This window comes from Schistocerca nitens, chromosome 9 (genome assembly GCF_023898315.1).
Source record: "Schistocerca nitens isolate TAMUIC-IGC-003100 chromosome 9, iqSchNite1.1, whole genome shotgun sequence".
Classification (NCBI taxonomy): domain Eukaryota; kingdom Metazoa; phylum Arthropoda; class Insecta; order Orthoptera; family Acrididae; genus Schistocerca; species Schistocerca nitens.
Genome location: NC_064622.1, coordinates 271,408,871 through 271,429,606, shown reverse-complemented (window position 1 = coordinate 271,429,606; position 20,736 = coordinate 271,408,871). Strand labels below are relative to the sequence as shown.

Here is a 20,736-nt window from a genome sequence, read left to right as displayed (position 1 = left end):
ACTTGAGTTTATTAAACATCTCCGTAACGCTATCACGGTTACCAAATAACCCTGTGACGAAACGCGCCGCTCTTCTTTGGATCTTCTCTATCTCCTCCGTCAACCCGATCTGGTACGGATCCCACACTGATGAGCAATACTCAAGTATAGGTCGAACGAGTGTTTTGTAAGCCACCTCCTTTGTTGATGGACTACATTTTCTAAGCACTCTCCCAATGAATCTCAACCTGGTACCCGCCTTGCCAACAATTAATTTTATATGATCATTCCACTTCAAATCGTTCCGCACGCATACTCCCAGATATTTTACAGAAGTAACTGCTACCAGTGTTTGTTCCGCTATCATATAATCATACAATAAAGGATCCTTCTTTCTATGTATTCGCAATACATTACATTTGTCTATGTTAAGGGACAGTTGCCACTCCCTGCACCAAGTGCCTATCCGCTGCAGATCTTCCTGCATTTCGCTACAATTTTCTAATGCTGCAACTTCTCTGTATACTACAGCATCATCCGCGAAAAGCCGTATGAAACTTCCGACACTATCTACTAGGTCATTTATATATATTGTGAAAAGCTATGGTCCCATAACACTCCCCTGTGGCACGCCAGAGGTTACTTTAACGTCTGTAGACGTCTCTCCATTGATAACTACATGCTGTGTTCTGTTTGCTAAAAACTCTTCAATCCAGCCACACAGCTGGTCTGATATTCCGTAGGCTCTTACTTTGTTTATCAGGCGACAGTGCGGAACTGTATCGAACGCCTTCCGGAAGTCAAGAAAAATAGCATCTACCTGGGAGCCTGTATCTAATATTTTCTGGGTCTCATGAACAAATAAAGCGAGTTCGGTCTCACACGATCGCTGTTTCCGGAATCCATGTTGATTCCTACATAGTAGATTCTGGATTTCCAAAAACGACATGTACTCGAGCAAAAAACATGTTCTAAAATTCTACAACAGATCGACGTCAGAGATATAGGTCTATAGTTTTGTGCATCTGCTCGACGACCCTTCTTGAAGACTGGGACTACCTGTGCTCTTTTCCAATCATTTGGAACCCTCCGTTCCTCTAGAGACTTGCGGTACACGGCTGTTAGAAGGGGGGCAAGTTCTTTCGCGTACTCTGTGTAGAATCGAATTGGTATCCCGTCAGGTCCAGTGGACTTTCCTCTGTTGAGTGATTCCAGTTGCTTTTCTATTCCTTGGACACTTATTTCGACGTTTTTTTCCGTCAGCTACATCTACATCTACTTCTACATTTATACTACATGTACGGTGACTTATTTGGAGCGTAAAATAATGTGGACATTACGTTTCATATCGTTTACTACGTTCCACATTCATAGATTTGGCAGGAAGTGTAGGAAACAAAACTTTGCGTTGTTGGGTAGGTCTGTGACGTTTTTCTGTAAAATGTCAGCTCTTCCGGTGTTTACTGGCAATTTTTTGTTATTAAAGGAGAATGACATTCTTCAACAAGTATTCATACGTTACAAGAGAACCGTAAAGAAACAGTCCGATAATCGACAGTTTCATACCGTTTCTTTGCTATTGTCGATTTTTATGGCACGATACACAGTTGTGTAAAAACTATGTTACATGTCAATATAAATCATAGGATTCCCAATCATCTGATATCGTACTCAGAAGTCTGACTCGCTTACAGCATGGCAAGCTGCTGTCGCAGCGGGTAACAAAAGCGAGACGGAGTGTCCCGGCCGGTATATTAGATAGTGATGATAACATTTTATGTCTAAATGAAAATAGCTAGTGAAGGAAATATTATCAGTACTGGTGATGGATATTTAACGGAGTAATTTACATTAAATAGCAAGAAAAATACGAAGCAGAAAATAAATAACATATTTTATAGTGAAAAAAGAAACAGGGCGAAATGCTGTCGAGAAAAACCGCATCGTTGACTCAGTGTAATTAATTCTTTGGATTGAAATGGTTGGCATTCATTCGCAGTCTGAGGAGAAGCAGCATCATTATGAATTATATGTATATCGTAAGTAAACAAAATTACTTAAGTGGTAGGTTTCCTGTGAATCAGTTAGCTCTGAGTGATACGTGATTATTGGCTTTTATATTTAACTACTGAAATGTATAGTTACGTAACGTGACTTTCGCCTAAGATATATTGACTGCGGATTCCTATGCGGTATTTGCTTATGGTTTTAGTTTATAATATCAGTATTGAGAGTAATTCTTAATAGATTTTATTCTCAATAAATCACAAAATACTACATCGTGATAAAATGGCATAGGCTTCATTCATAAGTAATTTTGTTGAGGCCAGTTGGTAGATAACATGCAAATAATATTTTGTGTTGTTTCTTCTTAGATTTCAACGAATTGCTTACCATTGCGTGTTGCTTTGTAGAACACGAAAGTCAAGATTCTACAATATTACATTATTCACTAAAGCATTTAACCAATGTTCTCTACTCTTTATTTACATGTCCAGCTACGTACTCGCAACTTAATAAAGAGAGCAGGTTCTACTGATCAGTAGGCAGTTCAGATAATACACGGCGCGCAGTTGCTTGTACGAAATTTAAATCAAATAGAAACAGATTTGTGATGGAACGGAGTAAAGTCATACTTGTGCAGAGGGCATATACACAAGCCACATTTCTTTACATACGTATGCACTTCGTAAGCGTTGTTTACTGATTAAGTAGTGAAACACTGTTCGCTAACTTCTTGCAAAACAGCACTGGAAATACTGTGTGTGTGTGTGTGAAATCTTATGGACTTAACTGCTAAGATCATCAGTCCCTAAGCCTACACACTACTTAACCTAAATTATCCTAAGGACAAACACACACACACACACACACACACACACACACACACACACACACACACACACACACACCCATGCCCGAGTGAGGACTCGAACACCCGCCGGGACCTGGAAATACTAATCGCTGTCTCTGTATATAGTAGCAATTACTTGAAATTACGTAGATATTCGCATGATACATCACGAAAGAAGCGTCGACTGTTCCCAGGTGTTGCTATTTTCGTCAGATTGTGCAAGCTTTACAGTTAGGCTTGATTTTTTACATGTGATGCTATGGGAAAACGCTCATCTGCCATTGGTAAGTACTGCATGTCCTACAATTGTAATTCTTATTTGTATAATAGCGTTTATTCAAGGTGAATTTGAGCTGTCCTGCTCAGACGCATTTCAGTTTCTTTTAATTGAATATCAAGCCGACTATGATAGTTTACCCTACCACCACCGACCTGCTTTCTTGGAATATAACAACTGGTTACGGGATTTGTGAGAAATGTGTTGTAAGATTCGCATTGTAAATGAACTCAAGTATCGAAATCTCCAACTCAGCTACATGGCTAAAATAAGGGGTGATTATAATTAAACTTTGTAAACGCCTTAGAAATAACACCACTGGTCAGAACGACGTCTAATTGCAACGGAATATAATCGGATAAGGGAAAACGTACGGCAGAAGAAAAAAATAGTGTGAAAATTGATCAATAGATGGCGCTGTATGTGTCGGAATACGTAAATGAAAACACCTGTCATGCGCGCAACCCATTGAAGTTGGTACAAATACGACGGGTACACGGCTTTTGCTCCGGCTGGGGTGGCCGAGAGGTTCTAGGCGCTACAGTCTGGAACCGCGCGACCGCTACGGTCGCTGGTTCGAATCTTGCCTCGGGCATGGGTGTGTGTGATGTCCTTAGGTGAGTTAGGATTAAGTAGTTCGAGGGGACTGATGACCTCAGCAGTTAAGTCCCATAGTGCTCAGAGCCATTTGAACCATTTTGGTACACGGCTTTTCCTCCTTTCGGGTCTGCGACGTACGCCATTACTGTCTCGACGCAGGATCGTGCTCTGCTTCTAAAGCTGTATTACAAGAATGATGACGTCGCTCTGCAGAAGTTCCGGACACTGAAGGGTTTGAAGAAAAGTCTTTGGTCCGGTGACTGCTGTTGGTCTGGAGAAAATGATTCGGAAATTCGAAAATACGTGTTCTTTTGGTGTGCAAGCTGGTAGAGGGAGGAAACGCATTTATTCGACGTCAGAGGAAGCAGTGCCCACAGCAATGCAGGAGACGAGTGGTGATGGGCAAACGTGTAGTTCACGGAGAATTGTCAGAACATTGGACATACAAGTGAGCACGTTACGTAAAATCCTACGAAACATCCTTCTTTGCTGTCTATTCCTGTTGAACTACCAGCAAAAGAGACATTTGCCTTAGAATTTCTTGCTCGCATGGAAGTGGACAATGATTGGCCGTGGAAGATTTTGTGGACAGACGAAGCCCCCTTCCCATCTGACAGGATATGTCAATATACAGAATTGTCGAATATGGGCAACGGAAAATCCACATGCAAATCAACAAGTACCACTTCATCCTGAAAAGGTCACTGTTTGGTGCGGGTTTACGGCATCATTGATCATAGGACCATATTTTTTTCGAAGAGGCAGGTGCTTCCGGTCCTGTTACCTGTACCGTCACTGGTAAGCTGTACGAGTGTCTTTTGCGAAACCACGTCATTCCAGCTCTCCAACAGCGTGGATGTGAGGGTGGGATCATTTTTATGCAAGATCACGCAACTCCGTACATTGAAAATCCAGTTAAGCAGCTGCTGAAGCGCCATTTCCGAAATGCTAGAATTATGAGCCGCCATTTCCCTACAGCCTGGCCGTCCCGATCACCTGATATTAATCTGTGTGACTTCTGGCTGTGGAGCTACCTGAAAGGCACGCATTGCGCAACACATTCTGAACGTGACTCCGGAAACACTTCGATGAGTTGTGGAACATGCTGTTTCTCGATTTCGTTGCAGAAAATGGTATACGGCATATTGGATATGTTTTGCGCCAGTTACATGGAACTTAATAATCCGATTTGATTTTGATTAATGCTTTTTATGCGGCTTTTGGCCTCAGGAAAATTAAAAACCGATTTTTCCCATCCGATGTGATATTACCTTGGCATGGTGGATGGGCCTACGTAACTAACAGTATCACACCTGTAACCTATGCACACTGAGTAGTATAGTTTGTTTAACGTCAAACGTACACCTTAGGCATTGTTATATGACTCGTTTGCCGTTTGTAGTCGACCACTAATAAATGATGATGCTTTCAGAGCCATCTACTGCTACATTTTGTAACTATTTATTATTCTTCTCCCATACGTTTTCTCCCTTCTCCGACACTATTCCTTTGCAATTTGACGTCATTCTGACCAGTGGTGTTATTTCCACAGCGGTTTGAAAGCTTAACTATCATTAAAATCACTCTCTATATTTTGCTATCCTATGTGCAGCTTCGTTTCCCTATATTACGTTTTCTTTTTAGTTTCTGTTTCTGTTGAGTTGTTTTTGTCATAATCATTTCAATTTACTCCTGATTCATACGTATATTCCCACTGCGTATCTCGGTCTCCAACCGTACGAATACCTCTGTTCCTCCCCTTGCTCCTAGCTTCCAGTACTTGGGCCACACCCCACCTTCTGCACTTACCACTCCCATCACTACCCAGGACATCAGCCTCACACTCCGCACCAAACGCAACACTGCTCCCGGCCACGACTGCGTTACCTACCACCACCTCAAACACTGCCCTCCCTCGTTCCTTTCAATCCTTGCCACCCTCTACAATGTCATCCTTGCCACTGGCTTCTGTCCCGACCTGTGGAAAACCTCCTATATCCTGATGTTCTCCAAACCCAACAAGCCTCCATCTGATGCCTCTTCCTATCGTCCTATCTGTCTCACATCGGTGTTCAGCAAGCTCTTGGAATCCATCCTTTCCCGGCGCGTCCATCACCACCTCCGCCAACACCACCTCCTCCCAAACACCCAATGTGGCTTTCGACCTTCCTTCTCTGCTGATGACCAACTCCTCCGCCTCACTCATCTCCTCTCCCTCCAGCTTAACTCCCGTCGCTCCGCCATTTTTGTCTCCCTTGACCTCGAAAAGGCCTACGACCGTGTCTGGCATCCCGGTCTCCTGTTTTAACTCCAAACCTACGCCCTTCCTATCAACTACATCCGTCTGGTGGCCTCCTTCCTCTCCCACCGCCCCTCCTATGTTACCATCCATAATTCCACTTCCTACACCTTCTACCCCTCTGCAGGTGTGCCCCAGGGCTCTGTCCTCTCCCCTCTCCTCTACCTCCTGTACACGGCAGATATGCCCCAACCCACCCCCCCTCCAGTACACCTCTTGCAATATGCTGATGACACCGCATTCCTCGCCCTCGCTCCTACCCTCCAACGGTCCCAACGCCTTCTCCGGAATCACCTTGACCTTTTTGCTGCATGGTGTAACCAGTGGCTCCTGAAACTCAACCCTTCCAAGACCCAGGCAATCATCGTAGGTCGTACCACTCGCTCCTTCCGGCTCCTGGATTTCTCCTTTACTGTCTGCGCCCGTCCTGTCCGCCTCACCCCCACCCTCACCTACCTTGGCCTCACCATTGACCGTCACCTCACCTGGATCCCTCATCTCCGCTGCATCCAATCCAAAGCCCACAACCGCCTCCGACTTCTCAAACTCCTCTCCGGCCGGACTTGGGGGTTGCACCCCTCTACCATCCTCCACACCTACAAATCCTTAATCCGTCCCATCCTCTGTTATGCCAGTCCTGCCTGGATATCTGCCCCCCAAATTCTTTAAGTCCCTCCAGATCCTTGAGCGTTATGCACTCCGCCTCCCGTCCCCCACGCGGATCCTCTATGATCTCATTCCTTCCCCCCATCTGCTCCTATTCCTCGAACATATCCGCATCCTCTAAACCTCCCGCCGTCTTGAACCCCCTCACCCCCTGGTTGCTCCTCTCCTCTCCGATCCCCACCCCCTGCCACGTCTTCACCGTTGTGTCCCCCCTACCCTCCATCTCTACACCCTACATCTCCTTTCCCGAGGTGGCTTCCATCAACTCCCCCTCCAGGATGATGCCCTCTCTCCCTCCATTTATCCCTCCTATCAACTCTGATCCTCACACCCCCTCCTTTCCTCTGTCCTTTTCCCGGGCTCCCTCTCCCCCCCCTTCTATCCTCTTTCTTCCCCACCTCCCCTCTCTTTGCCCCCTTCTCTCCCCCGCATCCTTTTACATTTCCCTCCTCTTATTCCCTCTCGCGTCTGCCCTTCTCCCCCTTTATTAGTCCTCTCCCTCCTTGGTCCCCCCCTTTTCGTTTTTTTCCTCTCCTCCCTCCTTGTTTTTCCCCCTCCTGCAGGACCCCCCCCCCCCAATCTGCCTTTGGCTCGGGAGTGTCATCTTTGTGCTGCCACTTTCGTGCAGTGTTCTCCAGTGAGTGTTCTACAGTGCGTGTTTTACAGTGAGTGTTCCGTGTTGTATTTTTTGGGACTTGTTGCGAACGGCCATCATACTGTCGCTGGGTGTGCCTTTTATCTCTTGCGAACAGAAACCAGACTGTCGCCGTGCTTTTTAATTGTGTGTCTACTATGTTACTTGTCTGATTCCTGTGTATTTTATTTACATTGCCAACCCCTTTTGCTTTCTGTTTTAACTTTCCGCATTTTTACGCCATTTTACACTTTAAATCACCATTTTATCGCCTGTTTTACCTTGTTTCTTTCTTCTTCCTTTATTTAAAGAAAGTCTGTAGGCTTTAGAGCAGCGTAGTAAGCTGCTGCCAGCCCGCCTCCTTCGGGGGGAATTGAAAATCAATAAAGAAAAAAAAACTCGGTCTCCACTTGATCTGTTTTAGGGTGAGTCATTAAGTCGCAAACTTTGATAAACGCATCGGAGCCGCGTGTACCGACTTGAAATTTATTTTCCTTTTCAACATACTACCCCTATAAACTTAAACAATTACCCCATCGTTCGACAGCGCGTTAAAAGTGTGTAGTATAGAATTCGTGTGGCAGCATTCGCATCTAACGTGCGACGTCTCGGAACACAAGTCTATTTGGTTCCTAAATTTGCTGCAAGCCACAAGACCGATGTCTCTTGGTGATAGCGAAATACCGCTAGACGTGAAAACAATGTGCCGTCACTGGTTAATCAGGGCGGCCAGGACGCTCCTTGTTTGCGACATTTCCTTGTCCGTTGCTGAACTGCTGTACCCAATTGAACATAAATTTCCTTAAAATGCAGTTCTAACCATATACTGGCCGGATTGCTCTATTGACGTGCTCTACGGACAATTCCTGTGCTCACAAAGACCACGTTATTCTATTCGGGTACTCACTCTTAGTTCACCTGTCATCTTCGTCTAACTGCATATCATCAAACATTGGCCACGGAGCGATGTGTAAAAGCGACCTTCCACGCGACGTGTGCTGCCACTTCTGGACACCTAGAGAGGCGGAATTTAAAACGATATGCCGTATTCTGGCTTTTGCGAAACATTTACTGACAAACCCTCGTAACTAATGTGTACTTTCCTATACTGGCTTCACTTTACTTACAATAAATATTTTTCTTTAGGCAGTACTATGTTTTGTGATCTCCATTACGGATGTAGACCTCCTTCTGCGGCACTAGATTAGATTCCTTTCCGAGATACACTGAAGAGCCAAAGAAACCGGCACACCTGAATAATAACATGTGGGGCCCTGCGAGCACGCAGAAATGCAGCAACACGACGTGGCATGGACTCGACTAATGCCTGAAGTAGTGCTGGAGGGAACTGACACCATGAATCCTGCAGGCCTGTCCATAAATCCGTAAGAGTACGAGGGGTGGAGATTTACAAACAGCGTGTTGCAAGACATCCCAGAGATGCTCAATAATGTTCATGTCTGGGGAGATTAGTGGCCAGGGGAAGTGTTTAAACTTAGAAGAGTGTTCCTGGAGCCACTCTATAGCAATTCTGGACGTGTGAGGTGTCGCATTTTCCTCCTGGAATTGTCCAAGCCCATCGGAATGCACAGTGGACATGAATGGATGAAGATAATCAGATACGATGCTTACGTATGTGTCACCTGTCACAGTCGTATCAATACGTATCAAGTGTCCACATGTCACTCCAACTGCACACGCCCCACACCACTACAGAGCCTCCACCAGCTTGAACAGTCCCTTGCTGACATGCAGGTCCATGGATTCATGAGGTTGTCTCCATACCCATACACGTCCATCCGCTCCATACAATTTGAAGCGAGACTCGTCCGACCGGCCAATATGTTTACAGTAATCAACAGTGAATTTTGGTGTTGACAGGCCCAGGTGAGGCGTAAAGCTTTGTGTCATGCAGTCATCAAGAGTACATGAATGGGTCTTCGGCTCCGAAAGCCCATATCGATGATTTTTGTTGAATGGTTCGCACGCTGATACTTGGATAAGACCCAGTACTGAAATCTGCAGCAATTTGCAGAAGCGTTGCACTTCTTTCACTTTGAACGATTCTCTTCAGTCGTCGTTGGTTCCGTTCTTGCAGGATTTTTTCCGGCAGCAACGATGTCGGATTCTGATGTTTAACCGCATTCCTGATATTCACGGTACACTCGTGAAATGATCGTACTGGGAAATCCCAACTTCATCGCTACGTCGGAGATGCTGTGTCCCATTGTCGTGTGCTGACTATAACACCACGTTGAAATTCACTTAAATCTTCATAACCTGCCATTGTAGCAGCAATAACCGATCTAACAACTGCGCCAACACTTGTTGTCTTATATATGCGTTACCTACTACAGCGCCGTATCCTGGCTGTTTACATATTTGAATACGCTTGCCTATACCAGTTTCTTTGTCGCTTCAGTGTGTGTTTCGTTTATTAATATGTGGTTGACTATAATACCTGTTTTCTCTCCATGTAGTAAATGCCCTTAATCAAAACTGTGTTATTTACTTTTTCATAAGAATTTCACCAGTCAAATGACGTCATAAATTCCATGTTGTTTACGTTGTCTGTTGCATGTTAACTGCGTCACTGTCCAAAGCGGACAGCAGTTTAGAAATTGTCTCTTCATTCCAATAAGGGATCCAAAGATAATGCACAAACATGCCTTAGCTAAGCGAACACTAAGCGCACACATCATTCGCGCATGATACTATCGGAGCAAGGTGAGCTTCGTTCTTTGGCCAGTACCCCATCGTAACAATATGAATGCCATCCGTTTCCAGCGTTCATTTCACTGCTATGCCACCGAGCAGTGTTGTAGCTATTAGCAACTGGAGAGATTTGACGTTCTAATCTAGGTACAACAGCTCGTGCCTTGGTATTTGAATCCCAGGTTTCACTTCTGTTGCTGTAAGAAATTTTCATGATTAATATTCCTACTTGCTCCCTACGGGGAACAGTGTGTTTGTGTAAGGTCTCCGATCACCAGACTCTGAGAAATGTTTCGCGAAGTCTGTGGCGATCCATTTCCCGGATCAGGGTTTTAAGAGAGGATTTATGTAAAATCGGTCTAAAATGTTGAAAATTTTTTTGCCACCAGATATTTCTCTAACATGTTAGAAGTATTGTCTCCAGTTTTCAGATTTTATTTCGTATTGCGAATAATGCAAAATCTATCTTGTTTCACTTAATGTACAGTGCCACACCCCTTTTCTACACGACTCTGTCCTTCTTTGCGATATTTTATTATTTACTGCCATCAGAGAAGACTAATAACACCGTTTAGATGCCCGAAGATATTATTTTGCTTTTTTTTGGGGGGGAGGGGGGGGTCTTCAGTCTACTGACTGGTTTGATGCGGCCCGCCACGAATTCCTTTCCTGTGCTAACCTCTTCATCTCAGAGTAGCACTTGCAACCTACGTCCTCAATTATTTGCTTGACGTACTCCAATCTCTGTCTTCCTCTACAGTTTTTGCCCTCTACAGCTCCCTCTAGTACCATGGAAGTCATTCCCTCATGTCTTAGCAGATGTCCTATCATCCTGTCCCTTCTCCTTATCAGTGTTTTCCACATATTCCTTTCCTCTCCGATTCTGCATAGAACCTTCTCATTCCTTACCTTATCAGTCCACCTAATTTTCAACATTCGTCTATAGCACCACATCTCAAATGCTTCGATTCCCTTCTGTTCCGGATTTCCCACAGTCCATGTTTCACTACCATACAATGCTGTACTCCAGACGTACATCCTCAGAAATTTCTTCCTCAAATTAAGGCCGGTATTTGATATTAGTAGACTTCTCTTGGCCAGAAATGCGTTTTTTGCCATAGCGCGTCTGATTTTGATGTCCTCCTTGCTCCGTCCGTCATTGGTTATTTTACTGCCTACGTAGCAGAATTCCTTAACTTCATTGACTTCGTGACCATCAATCCTGATGTTAAGTTTCTCGCTGTTCTCATTTCTACTACTTCTCATTACATTCGTCTTTCTCCGATTTACTCTCAAACCATATTGTGTACTCATTAGACTGTTCATTCCGTTCAGCAGATCATTTAATTCTTCTTCACTTTCACTCAGGATAGCAATGTCATCAGCGAATCGTATCATTGATATCCTTTCACCTTGTATTTTTATTCCACTCCTGAACCTTTCTTTTATTTTCATCATTGCTTCCTCGATGTACAGATTGAAGAGTAGGGGCGAAAGGCTACAGCCTTGTCTTACACCCTTCTTAATACGAGCACTTCGTTCTTGATCGTCCACTCTTATTATTCCCTCTTGGTTGTTGTACATATTGTATATGACCCGTCTCTCCCTATAGCTTACCCCTACTTTTTTCAGAATCTCGAACAAATGGTTCAAATGGCTCTGAGCACTATGGGACTCAACTTCTGAGGTCATTAGTCCCCTAGAACTTAGAACTAGTTAAACCTAACTAACCTAAGGACATCACAAACATCCATGCCCGAGGCAGGATTCGAACCTGCGACCGTAGCGGTCTTGCGGTTCCAGACTGCAGCGCCTTTAACCGCATGGCCACTTCGGCCGGCATCTCGAACAGCTTGAACCATTTTATATTGTCGAACGCTTTTTCCAGGTCGACAAATCCTATGAAAATGTCTTGATTTTTCTTTAGCCTTGCTTCCATTATTAGCCGTAACGTCAGAATTGCCTCTCTCGTCCCTTTACTTTTCCTAAAGCCAAAATGATCGTCACCTAGCGCATTCTCAATTTTTTTTTCATTCTTCTGTATATTATTCTTGTAAGCAGCTTCGATGCATGAGCTGTTAAGCTGATTGTGCGATAATTCTCGCACTTGTCAGCTCTTGCTGTCTTCGGAATTGTGTGGATGATGCTTTTCCTAAAGTCTGATGGTATGCCGCCAGACTCATATATTCTACACACCAACGTGAATAGTCATTTTGTTGCCACTTCCCCCAATGATTTTAGAAATTCTGATGGAATGTTATCTATCCCTTCTGCCTTATTTGACCGTAAGTCCTCCAAAGCTCTTTTAAATTCCGATTCTAATACTGGATCCCCTATCTCTTCTAAATCGACTCCTGTTTCTTCATCTATCACATCAGACAAATCTTCACCCTCATAGAGGCTCTCAATGTATTCTTTCCACCTATCTGCTCTCTCCTCTGCATTTAACAGTGGAATTCCCGTTGCACTCTTAATGTTACCACCGTTGCTTTTAATGTCACCAAAGGTTGTTTTGACTTTCCTGTATGCTGAGTCTGTCCTTCCGACAATCATATCTTTTTCGATGTCTTCACATTTTTCCTGCAGCCATTTCGTCTTAGCTTCCCTGCACTTCCTATTTATTTCATTCCTCAGCGACTTGTATTTCTGTATTCCTGATTTTCCCGGAACATGTTTGTACTTCCTCCTTTCATCAATCAACTGAAGTATTTCTTCTGTTACCCATGGTTTCTTCGCAGCTACCTTCTTTGTACCTATGTTTTCCTTCCCAACTTCTGTGATGGCCCTTTTTAGAGATGTCCATTCCTCTTCAACTGTACTGCCTACTGCGCTATTCCTTATTGCTGTATCTATAGCGTTAGAGAACTTCAAGCGTATCTCGTCATTCCTTAGTACTTCCGTATCCCACTTCTTTGCGTATTGATTCTTCCTGACTAATGTCTTGAACTTCAGCCTACTCTTCATCACTACTATATTGTGATCTGAGTCTATATCTGCTCCTCGGTACGCCTTACAACCCAGTATCTGATTTCGGAATCTCTGTCTGACCATGATCTAATCTAACTGAAATCTTCCAGTATCTCCCGGCCTTTTCCAACTATACCTCCTCCTCTTGTGGTTCTTGAACAGGGTATTCGCTATTACTAGCTGAAACTTGTTACAGAACTCAATTAGTCTTTCTCCTCTTTCATTCCTCGTCCCAAGCCCATATTCTCCTGTAACCTTTTCTTCTACTCCTTCCCCTACAACTGCATTCCAGTCGCCCATGCCTATTAGATTTTCGTCCCCCTTTACATACTGCATTACCCTTTCAATATCCTCATACACTTTCTCTATCTGTTCATCTTCAGCTTGCGACGTCGGCATGTATACCTGAACTATCGTTGTCGGTGTTGGTCTGCTGTCGATTCTGATTAGAACAACCCGGTCACTGAACTGTTTACAGTAACACACCCTCTGCCCTACCTTCCTATTCATAACGAATCCTACACCAGTTATACCATTTTCTGCTGCTGTTGATATTACCCGATACTCATCTGACCAGAAATCCTTGTCTTCCTTCCACTTCACTTCACTGACCCCTACTATATCTAGATTGAGCCTTTGCATTTCCCTTTTCAGATTTTCTAGTTTCCCTACCACGTTCAAGATTCTGACATTCCACGCCCCGACTCGTAGGACGTTATCCTTTCGTTGATTATTCAATCTTTTTCTCATGGTAACCTCCCCCTTGGCAGTCCCCTCCCGGAGATCCGAATGGGGCACTATTCCGAAATCTTTTGCCAATGGAGAGATTTACTCTCAAACCATACTGTGTACTCATTAGACTGACACTTCTTCAATTACATGCCACATGTCCTGTGGATACACGTTACGTGTCTTTAATGCAGTGGTTTCCATTGCCTTCTGCATCCTCATGTCGTTGATCATTGCTGATTCTTCCGCCTTTAGGGGCAATTTCCCTCCCCTAGGACAAGAGGGTGCCCTGTACCTCTATCCGCTCCTCCGCCCTCTTTGACAAGGCCGTTGGCAGAATGCGGCTGACTTCTTATGCCGGATGTCTTCGGCCGCCAATGCTGATTATTTATCAAATTTTAAGCAGTGGTGGGGATCGAACCCGGGACCGAAGACGTTTTCATTAAGAATCAAAGACGCTACCCGTAGACCACGGGTTCCTTGCTCACATACTAGTGTTAAAATTTTCACATATGATGCTTGTCTAGTGTTCAACGATAGCAACACTGGAAGATTCAGGACCCTGAACCTTACAAGACCAGTTTTTATGAAGGCTGCATCCCTGAAAACCAGCTAAAGAAGACTGAAGATGTGCGTACTGATAGTTCGGAAATGTCAGTGAAGGGGACCTCATATGGATCTGACTAGAAGAAAAGAGGTAATGAAGACCAAAATGAAGAATTTCTTAGTGTTTAAGGAACATTTTCTGCTGGAGCACTGCAGATAAAAATGTGTAATTTGCTACAGACTTTGTACATACTATAACACAACTTACTGTTATAATTTATCGAAGTGCAATACTTTTAAGCTTACTTAATTTTTTAAAAATAAAAATTGCTGCGTCTCATACACACAAGTTTTAAAAGAATGGTGCAAATGTTCTTAGAGTGACATTAAGAACTGTTACACAGATTTTTTATCTAATTACTATAAGTAACCTAACAGAGTTGGAAAGTGATAGGTAAAGTAACCAACGAGAAAATGTTTGTCATGTGAGGTAATGTGTTCTATAAGTATCCCGCAACGTCCTGACCAAATCGTTTGACAAAGAAAATTGAAATAACATAATGATAATATGCACAAAATTTGTTTCAATTATCTCTCAAAAAGAAAAAGTTACAGTAGCTTATATGTGCCCATGTACTGTTTCATACTTCTCCTTGGTGGCCCATTTGGAACGACTAGAGAAGAGTACTGTACGAGAGGCAGTCACGAAGTTTTATCACCTCCAAAAAATGAAGCTGGATAATTATTCTTTTCTTGTGCTTTCGCGTATATGTCGGCAGTCCTGGTATGCATTGAAATTCCCCATCCCCGTCACAAAGTACCATAGCACACTACTAGAGGACACAAAAAATGGCGTAGCCCATTGATAAAACGGAATACCGTTCAACAATTTTCAGCAGCGGCGAAAATGTTACAACTGCATCAGGCCAATGCAAATGAGTTTTTTGGCCGTCCATATAGGCCTCGCACGGCTGCAACATTTTGTCAGCATCCGAAAACATACGGCCGCACGATAATGCTCTTTCACAATAAATTTTATTTTTTTCTCTAGCGGCGTGTTACAACAGTATGAGCCGGGATTTAGTTGTGTAGCGATGTGTACCAAAACTGGATATGAACGTATCAACAATCAGAAAAATCAATTACGTAACTTTTTTTCAAGAAGATAAATAAAACTGTTAACTACCTTTCTAAACTGTGTGTCGGCACCGAATTTCCTCCTTTCCCTTTTCTCTCTCGGCGTGATCAAGAAAAAAACACAACACTAAAACTCCACATGACCATAATTTCCTACACACAACAGTAGTACTTAAGATAAAACTCCCGAACTTCACGAAGAAAAGGTATCAACGCACGCGAAGAAATTTTTTATGTTCGGCTGTAGAACGTATCCGTAAGGATCTACCAACCAATAGTGCCATATGATTTTACTTTTAACCTCGAAGTAAGAACGTAATAGTGTTACGGAAGATCAGGGTTGGGGACTGTAAGAAATCAATCACTTAAAATATCACATGAAGTATGTTCTACAGTTTCTTAGGTGCCGTAAGACCACTGAAACGTAGCAATTACTGGCAAAAAAAGCTTCGCTGACTAAAATGGAAAAAAATCTGGAAATCAAATCTGTTCTGACGGAAGTTGCTGGAGACGTAACGTTAGCCTAATTAAACACGGATATTGCAGTCAAGAACAATGCAAGCATTCCTCTTACGACATTTAAGAAATCGAGAATGCTTAAATTCGGATGGGCAGGCATCGATTTGAAACCATCTCCTTACTAATCCAGAGAGTTAACAATGCGCCCGCTCTACCGATGTGTACAAAGGCGCTTTAGTCCTCACTCGGCCGTAAGTTCAAAATGACTCTGAGCACTATGGGACTCAACTTCTGAGGTCATTAGTCCCCTAGAACTTAGAACTACTTAAACCTAACTAACCTAAGGACACCACACACATACATGCCCGAGGGAGGATTCGATCCTGCGACCGTAGCGGTCACGCGGGTCCAGACTGCAGCGCCTAGAGCCGCACGGCCACTTCGGCCGGCTCGGCCGTAAGTAAAAGGGCTCCTCTTACATGACAATTTTTCAAATTTTTAATAGTTTTTCTTTGATTATCCCTCAGTTTGGTTCCATTACATGTAAATACGAGCTCTGTGAAATTTGTGACAGTAAGTTGACGGAAAAGATGCCCCTGCGTCTTCAAACCGGAAAATGTAGAGAAAAAGAAAACCATATGTTTCGCAGAATATCTTGGATGATGCATGTGAAGATGTTTGTCAGGTGTCCAGATGAAATGTCGCGAGTGGCAGAAACCTTTTCCCAGGCTCCACTCATCGAGTATTCTTTATTCATTACGACCCTTACTCACCATAATCACATACAGCATATGTAGCATACAGCTATCGCTATTTAAAATTTTTGACTCGTCTAGACTTGTTCCAGCAGCAGTCGTCGCTCGTATTGCCTGTGACTGGCAGCAGCGCAGGTACACTGTGTATTTCGAATTTCGAACAAGTCACGACTTTACTTTACACCTAAACAATTAGACTTACACAGAGATTTGGCCTCCTCTCACCTAAACCGTCCCACCTGCTGCTTGGCTAAAATTCTCTGATCTAAAATAGACCAGAACTCGATCATCACAATTTTTCTTGAGGGGCAGAGAATGAAACCTGCGCCTTGGACAGAGCTTCTCGTAGAACTCAGTCTCTTGGGCGTGTGGCGTCCAGTATCGTTATGTACTGACGAACTTGGCTAGATCATGTAATATTTTTGGCTGGTTGGCCCCATAACGAGACCTGCCAAATCTGAAACATGACACAGGCTTCTTGGAAGACAGTCATTTCAGTCAGATTATTTTGTATAATATTGGATGAATTTATCTGTGTCGTGATCACACACTCGGTGCATGGTCAAAAAAATGAAGTAACTGAGAAATAGGCTTCCCGTCCCCCATTGGCTGTCCGGAATATTTCCTTATATGGATGTATTCGCTTTTCTGGCTTCCAATTGGCTTTCATTCGAGAACAGACTCCAGAACGTCCTGACATGAAGTAGTGAACATTTACAAAGTGTCCCAGAATTGTTACGACAAACTTCGGGGGGTTGTAGGGTATCCTGAGGAGTTAACTGAGGATCGGAGTCCGTGTCCAAACGTCATCCAAATACGCTACAGAAACTCGCTCTTATACGCGATGGCGCAACCACTACGCCAACCCCTTTGGCAGCAAACGTGACTTAGTAAACCGATGGACCGTATGCGGAAAGTCTGGCAATGTTGTTTATTATTCAGTGATCGAGACGGAGTGCCACAATTGCCAATGGAGAAGGTTGATGCTATGTCATCTTTGTTGGCGATAGTTTCGGACATGTGTTTTCCTGTGCAGCTTATTTTTCTCCTGTATACAATATTGAGGATTTCAGAGGTTTCCAGAAGAAAAATAAACTGCAAATGTAAATCAGTGTGCCGGCCGCTGTGGCCGAGCGGTTGTAGGCGCTTCAGTCCGGAACCGCACAGCTGCTACGGTCGCAGGTTCGAATCCTGCCTCAGGCATGGATGTGTGTGATGTCCTTAGGATAGTTAGGTGTAAGTAGTGCTAAAAGTCTAGGGTACTGATTACCTCAGATGTTAAGTCCCATAGTGCTTAGGGCCATTTGAACCATTTTTTGAAATGGAGCAACACATTCGTATGAGGCAAGGCCTTTCTAGGTAGCAACTAGTTCCAGCTCCTCCACTGGCGATCGTGGCAATCATTCACGATAGCCGAATAACAAACAACAATGCGAGACATTCCGTACACGGTCCGTCAGCGTGCAGTGTCTTGATTTCTGCCAAAGGGCTGGCCTAGTTGCAGGCGCTGGTGACTACAACTCCTCTGTACCGCCGTTCGATGACGTTTCTGGACACAGGTTCCTGCACTCGATTTTTCTTCAAGATACCTTCTACAAGTTTGTCGCAGCGTTCCTGGTACACCCTATATAGGCGTACATATTGGGTTCATGTGTTTTAAAGTACGGATTTTAATCACGTTTTACTTCAATTATTATTCAGCGCGACTGTGAATACAGAAGATACATATTTCACATTATTATGGAAATGGAAGAGGATTTAGATGAAGATGAAATAAGAGATATGATACTGCGTGAAGAGTATGACAGAGCACTGAAAGGCCTGTCAAAACAAGGCCCAGGGAGTAGACAACACTCAGTTAGAACTACTGAACTGACAGCCTTGGGAGAGCCAGACCTGACAAAACTCTACCATCTGGTGAGCAAGATGTATGAGGCGAAATACCGTCAGACTTCAAGAAGAATATAATAATTCCAATCCCAAAGAAAGCAGGTGTTGACAGATGTGAAAATTACCGAACTACCAGTTTAATAAGTCACAGCTGCAAAATACTAACGCGATTTTTTTACAGACGAATCGAAAAACTGATAGAAGCGGACCTCGGGGAAGATCAGTTTGGATTCCGTAGAAAAATTGGAACACGTGAGGCAATACTGACCTTACGACTCACCTTAGAAGAAAGATTAAGGAAAGGCAAACCTACGTTCCTAGCATTTGTAGACTTAAAGAAAGCTTTTGACAATATTGACTGGAATACTCTCTTTCAAATTCTAAAGGTGGCAGGGGTAAAATACAGGGAGCGAAAGACTATTTACAATTTGTACAGAAACCAGATGGCAGTTATAAGAGTCGAGGGGCATGAAAGGGAAACAGTGGTTGGGAAGGGAGTGAGACAGGGTTGTAGCCTCTCTCCGATGTTATTCAATCTGTATATTGAGCAAGCAGTAAAGGAAACAAAAGAAAAGTTCGGAGTAGGTATTAAAACCCATGGAGAAGAAATAAAAACTTTGAGGTTCAGCGATGACATTGTAATTCTGACAGGGATAGCAAAGGACTCGGAAGAGCAGTTGAACGGAATGGACAGTGTCTTCAAAGGAGTATATAAGATGAACACCAACAAAAGCAAAACGAGGATAATGGAATGTAGTTGAATTAAATCGGATGATGCTGAGGGAATTAGATTAGAAAATGAGACACTTAAAGTAGTAAAGGAGTTTTGCTATTTGGGGAGCAAAATAACTGATGATGGTCGAAGTAGGGAGGATATGAAATGTAGACTGGCAATGGCAAGGAAAGCGTTTCTGAAGAAGAGAAATTTGTTAACATCGAGTATAGATTTAAGTGTCAGGAAGTCGTTTCTCAAAGTATTTGTATGGAGTGTAGCCATGTATGGAAGTGAAACGTGGACGGTAAATAGTTTGGACAAGAAGAGAATAGAAGCTTTCGAAATGTGGTGCTACAGAAGAATGCTGAAGATCAGATGGGTAGATCACATAACTAATGAGGAGGTATTGAATAGGATTGGGGAGGAGTCTGTAGCACAAGAAGGGATCGGTTGGCAGGACATGTTCTGAGGTATCAAAGGCTCACCAATTTAGTATTGGAGGGCAGCGTGGAGGGTAAAAATCGTATAGGGAGACCAAGAGATGAATACACTAAGCAGATGCCGAAGGATGTAGGTTGCAGTAGGTACTGGGAGATGAAGAAGCTTGCACAGGATAGAGTAGCGTGGAGAGATGCATCAAACCAGTCTCAGGACTGAAGACCACAACAACAGTATACATGAAATGTAAAATGAATCTTTATGTCGCCAAAAAAGTTCGAAGTCACTGCCAATAGCCTATTAGGCTAATCATTTACAGCGATCCTCATTGCAGTGAAAGTGAGTGCCATCAACGGACAAACGACTGTGCGATGTCTTCTGCATAAGGGGCTGAGATGTAGGAGATTAGCAGAAAGGACTTTCGGTGTGTGTGCCTGGAACGTAAACGTTCACCCTGTAAAGGCCTCGTGAAATGTCTGGCTGTTACGACGACCACACATCATCCCGTTTCAGGCAGAAGTCGGGCTATAGATGTGCGCAAACTCACCTGATCTGTTGCCGGCGGCGAATGCGGACTGCAGCCAGGCGCGCAGCATCACGATGCCGCTAGCCTTGGCTCTGCCGTCGTCGCTGGGGAAGACCCGCGACCAGCGGCGCGTCTCCGCCACGTCGTACCGCCACAGGTCAGAGTATACCTGCAACCGCGCGGGACGCCAGTTAATGGTCTCCATTGGCAGTGGCTCAAAGCCATGAACCAAAACATTATGACACTTGCTTGATAGCGTGTTTGTGGTCTCCATTGGCAGTGGCCCAAAGCCATGAACCAAAACATTATGACACTTGCTTGATAGCGTATTGGTCTACGCCTGAATGCAATACAACAGAGATTCTTAGTGCCGTGTGTTCGATAAGACTTTGGTAGATGTGCCACAAGAAACCTGCGCACAGATCAAGAAATTCTCGTAAATTACAGGCTTCTGATCTGTGGGCACGCAAATGGTGCCAGACACCTTTTCAGATGTGTCCTACTGGTTTTGGATTATGTAAATGTAGTCGCTATCTGTGGCATCGCAAGT

At 43.8% G+C, this 20,736-nt stretch overlaps 1 protein-coding gene across 1 annotated transcript in view; it reads right to left on the bottom strand.

Annotated features, from left to right (window-relative positions):
- LOC126204177 (uncharacterized) overlaps positions 1-20,736 on the bottom strand; it is a 388,056-nt gene that overhangs the window by 199,508 nt on the left and 167,812 nt on the right. Inside the window, exon 3 of the mRNA XM_049938582.1 lies at positions 20,208-20,355. Coding sequence (XP_049794539.1) covers positions 20,208-20,355 — 148 coding nt within the window. The remainder of the gene's footprint in view (positions 1-20,207; positions 20,356-20,736) is intronic.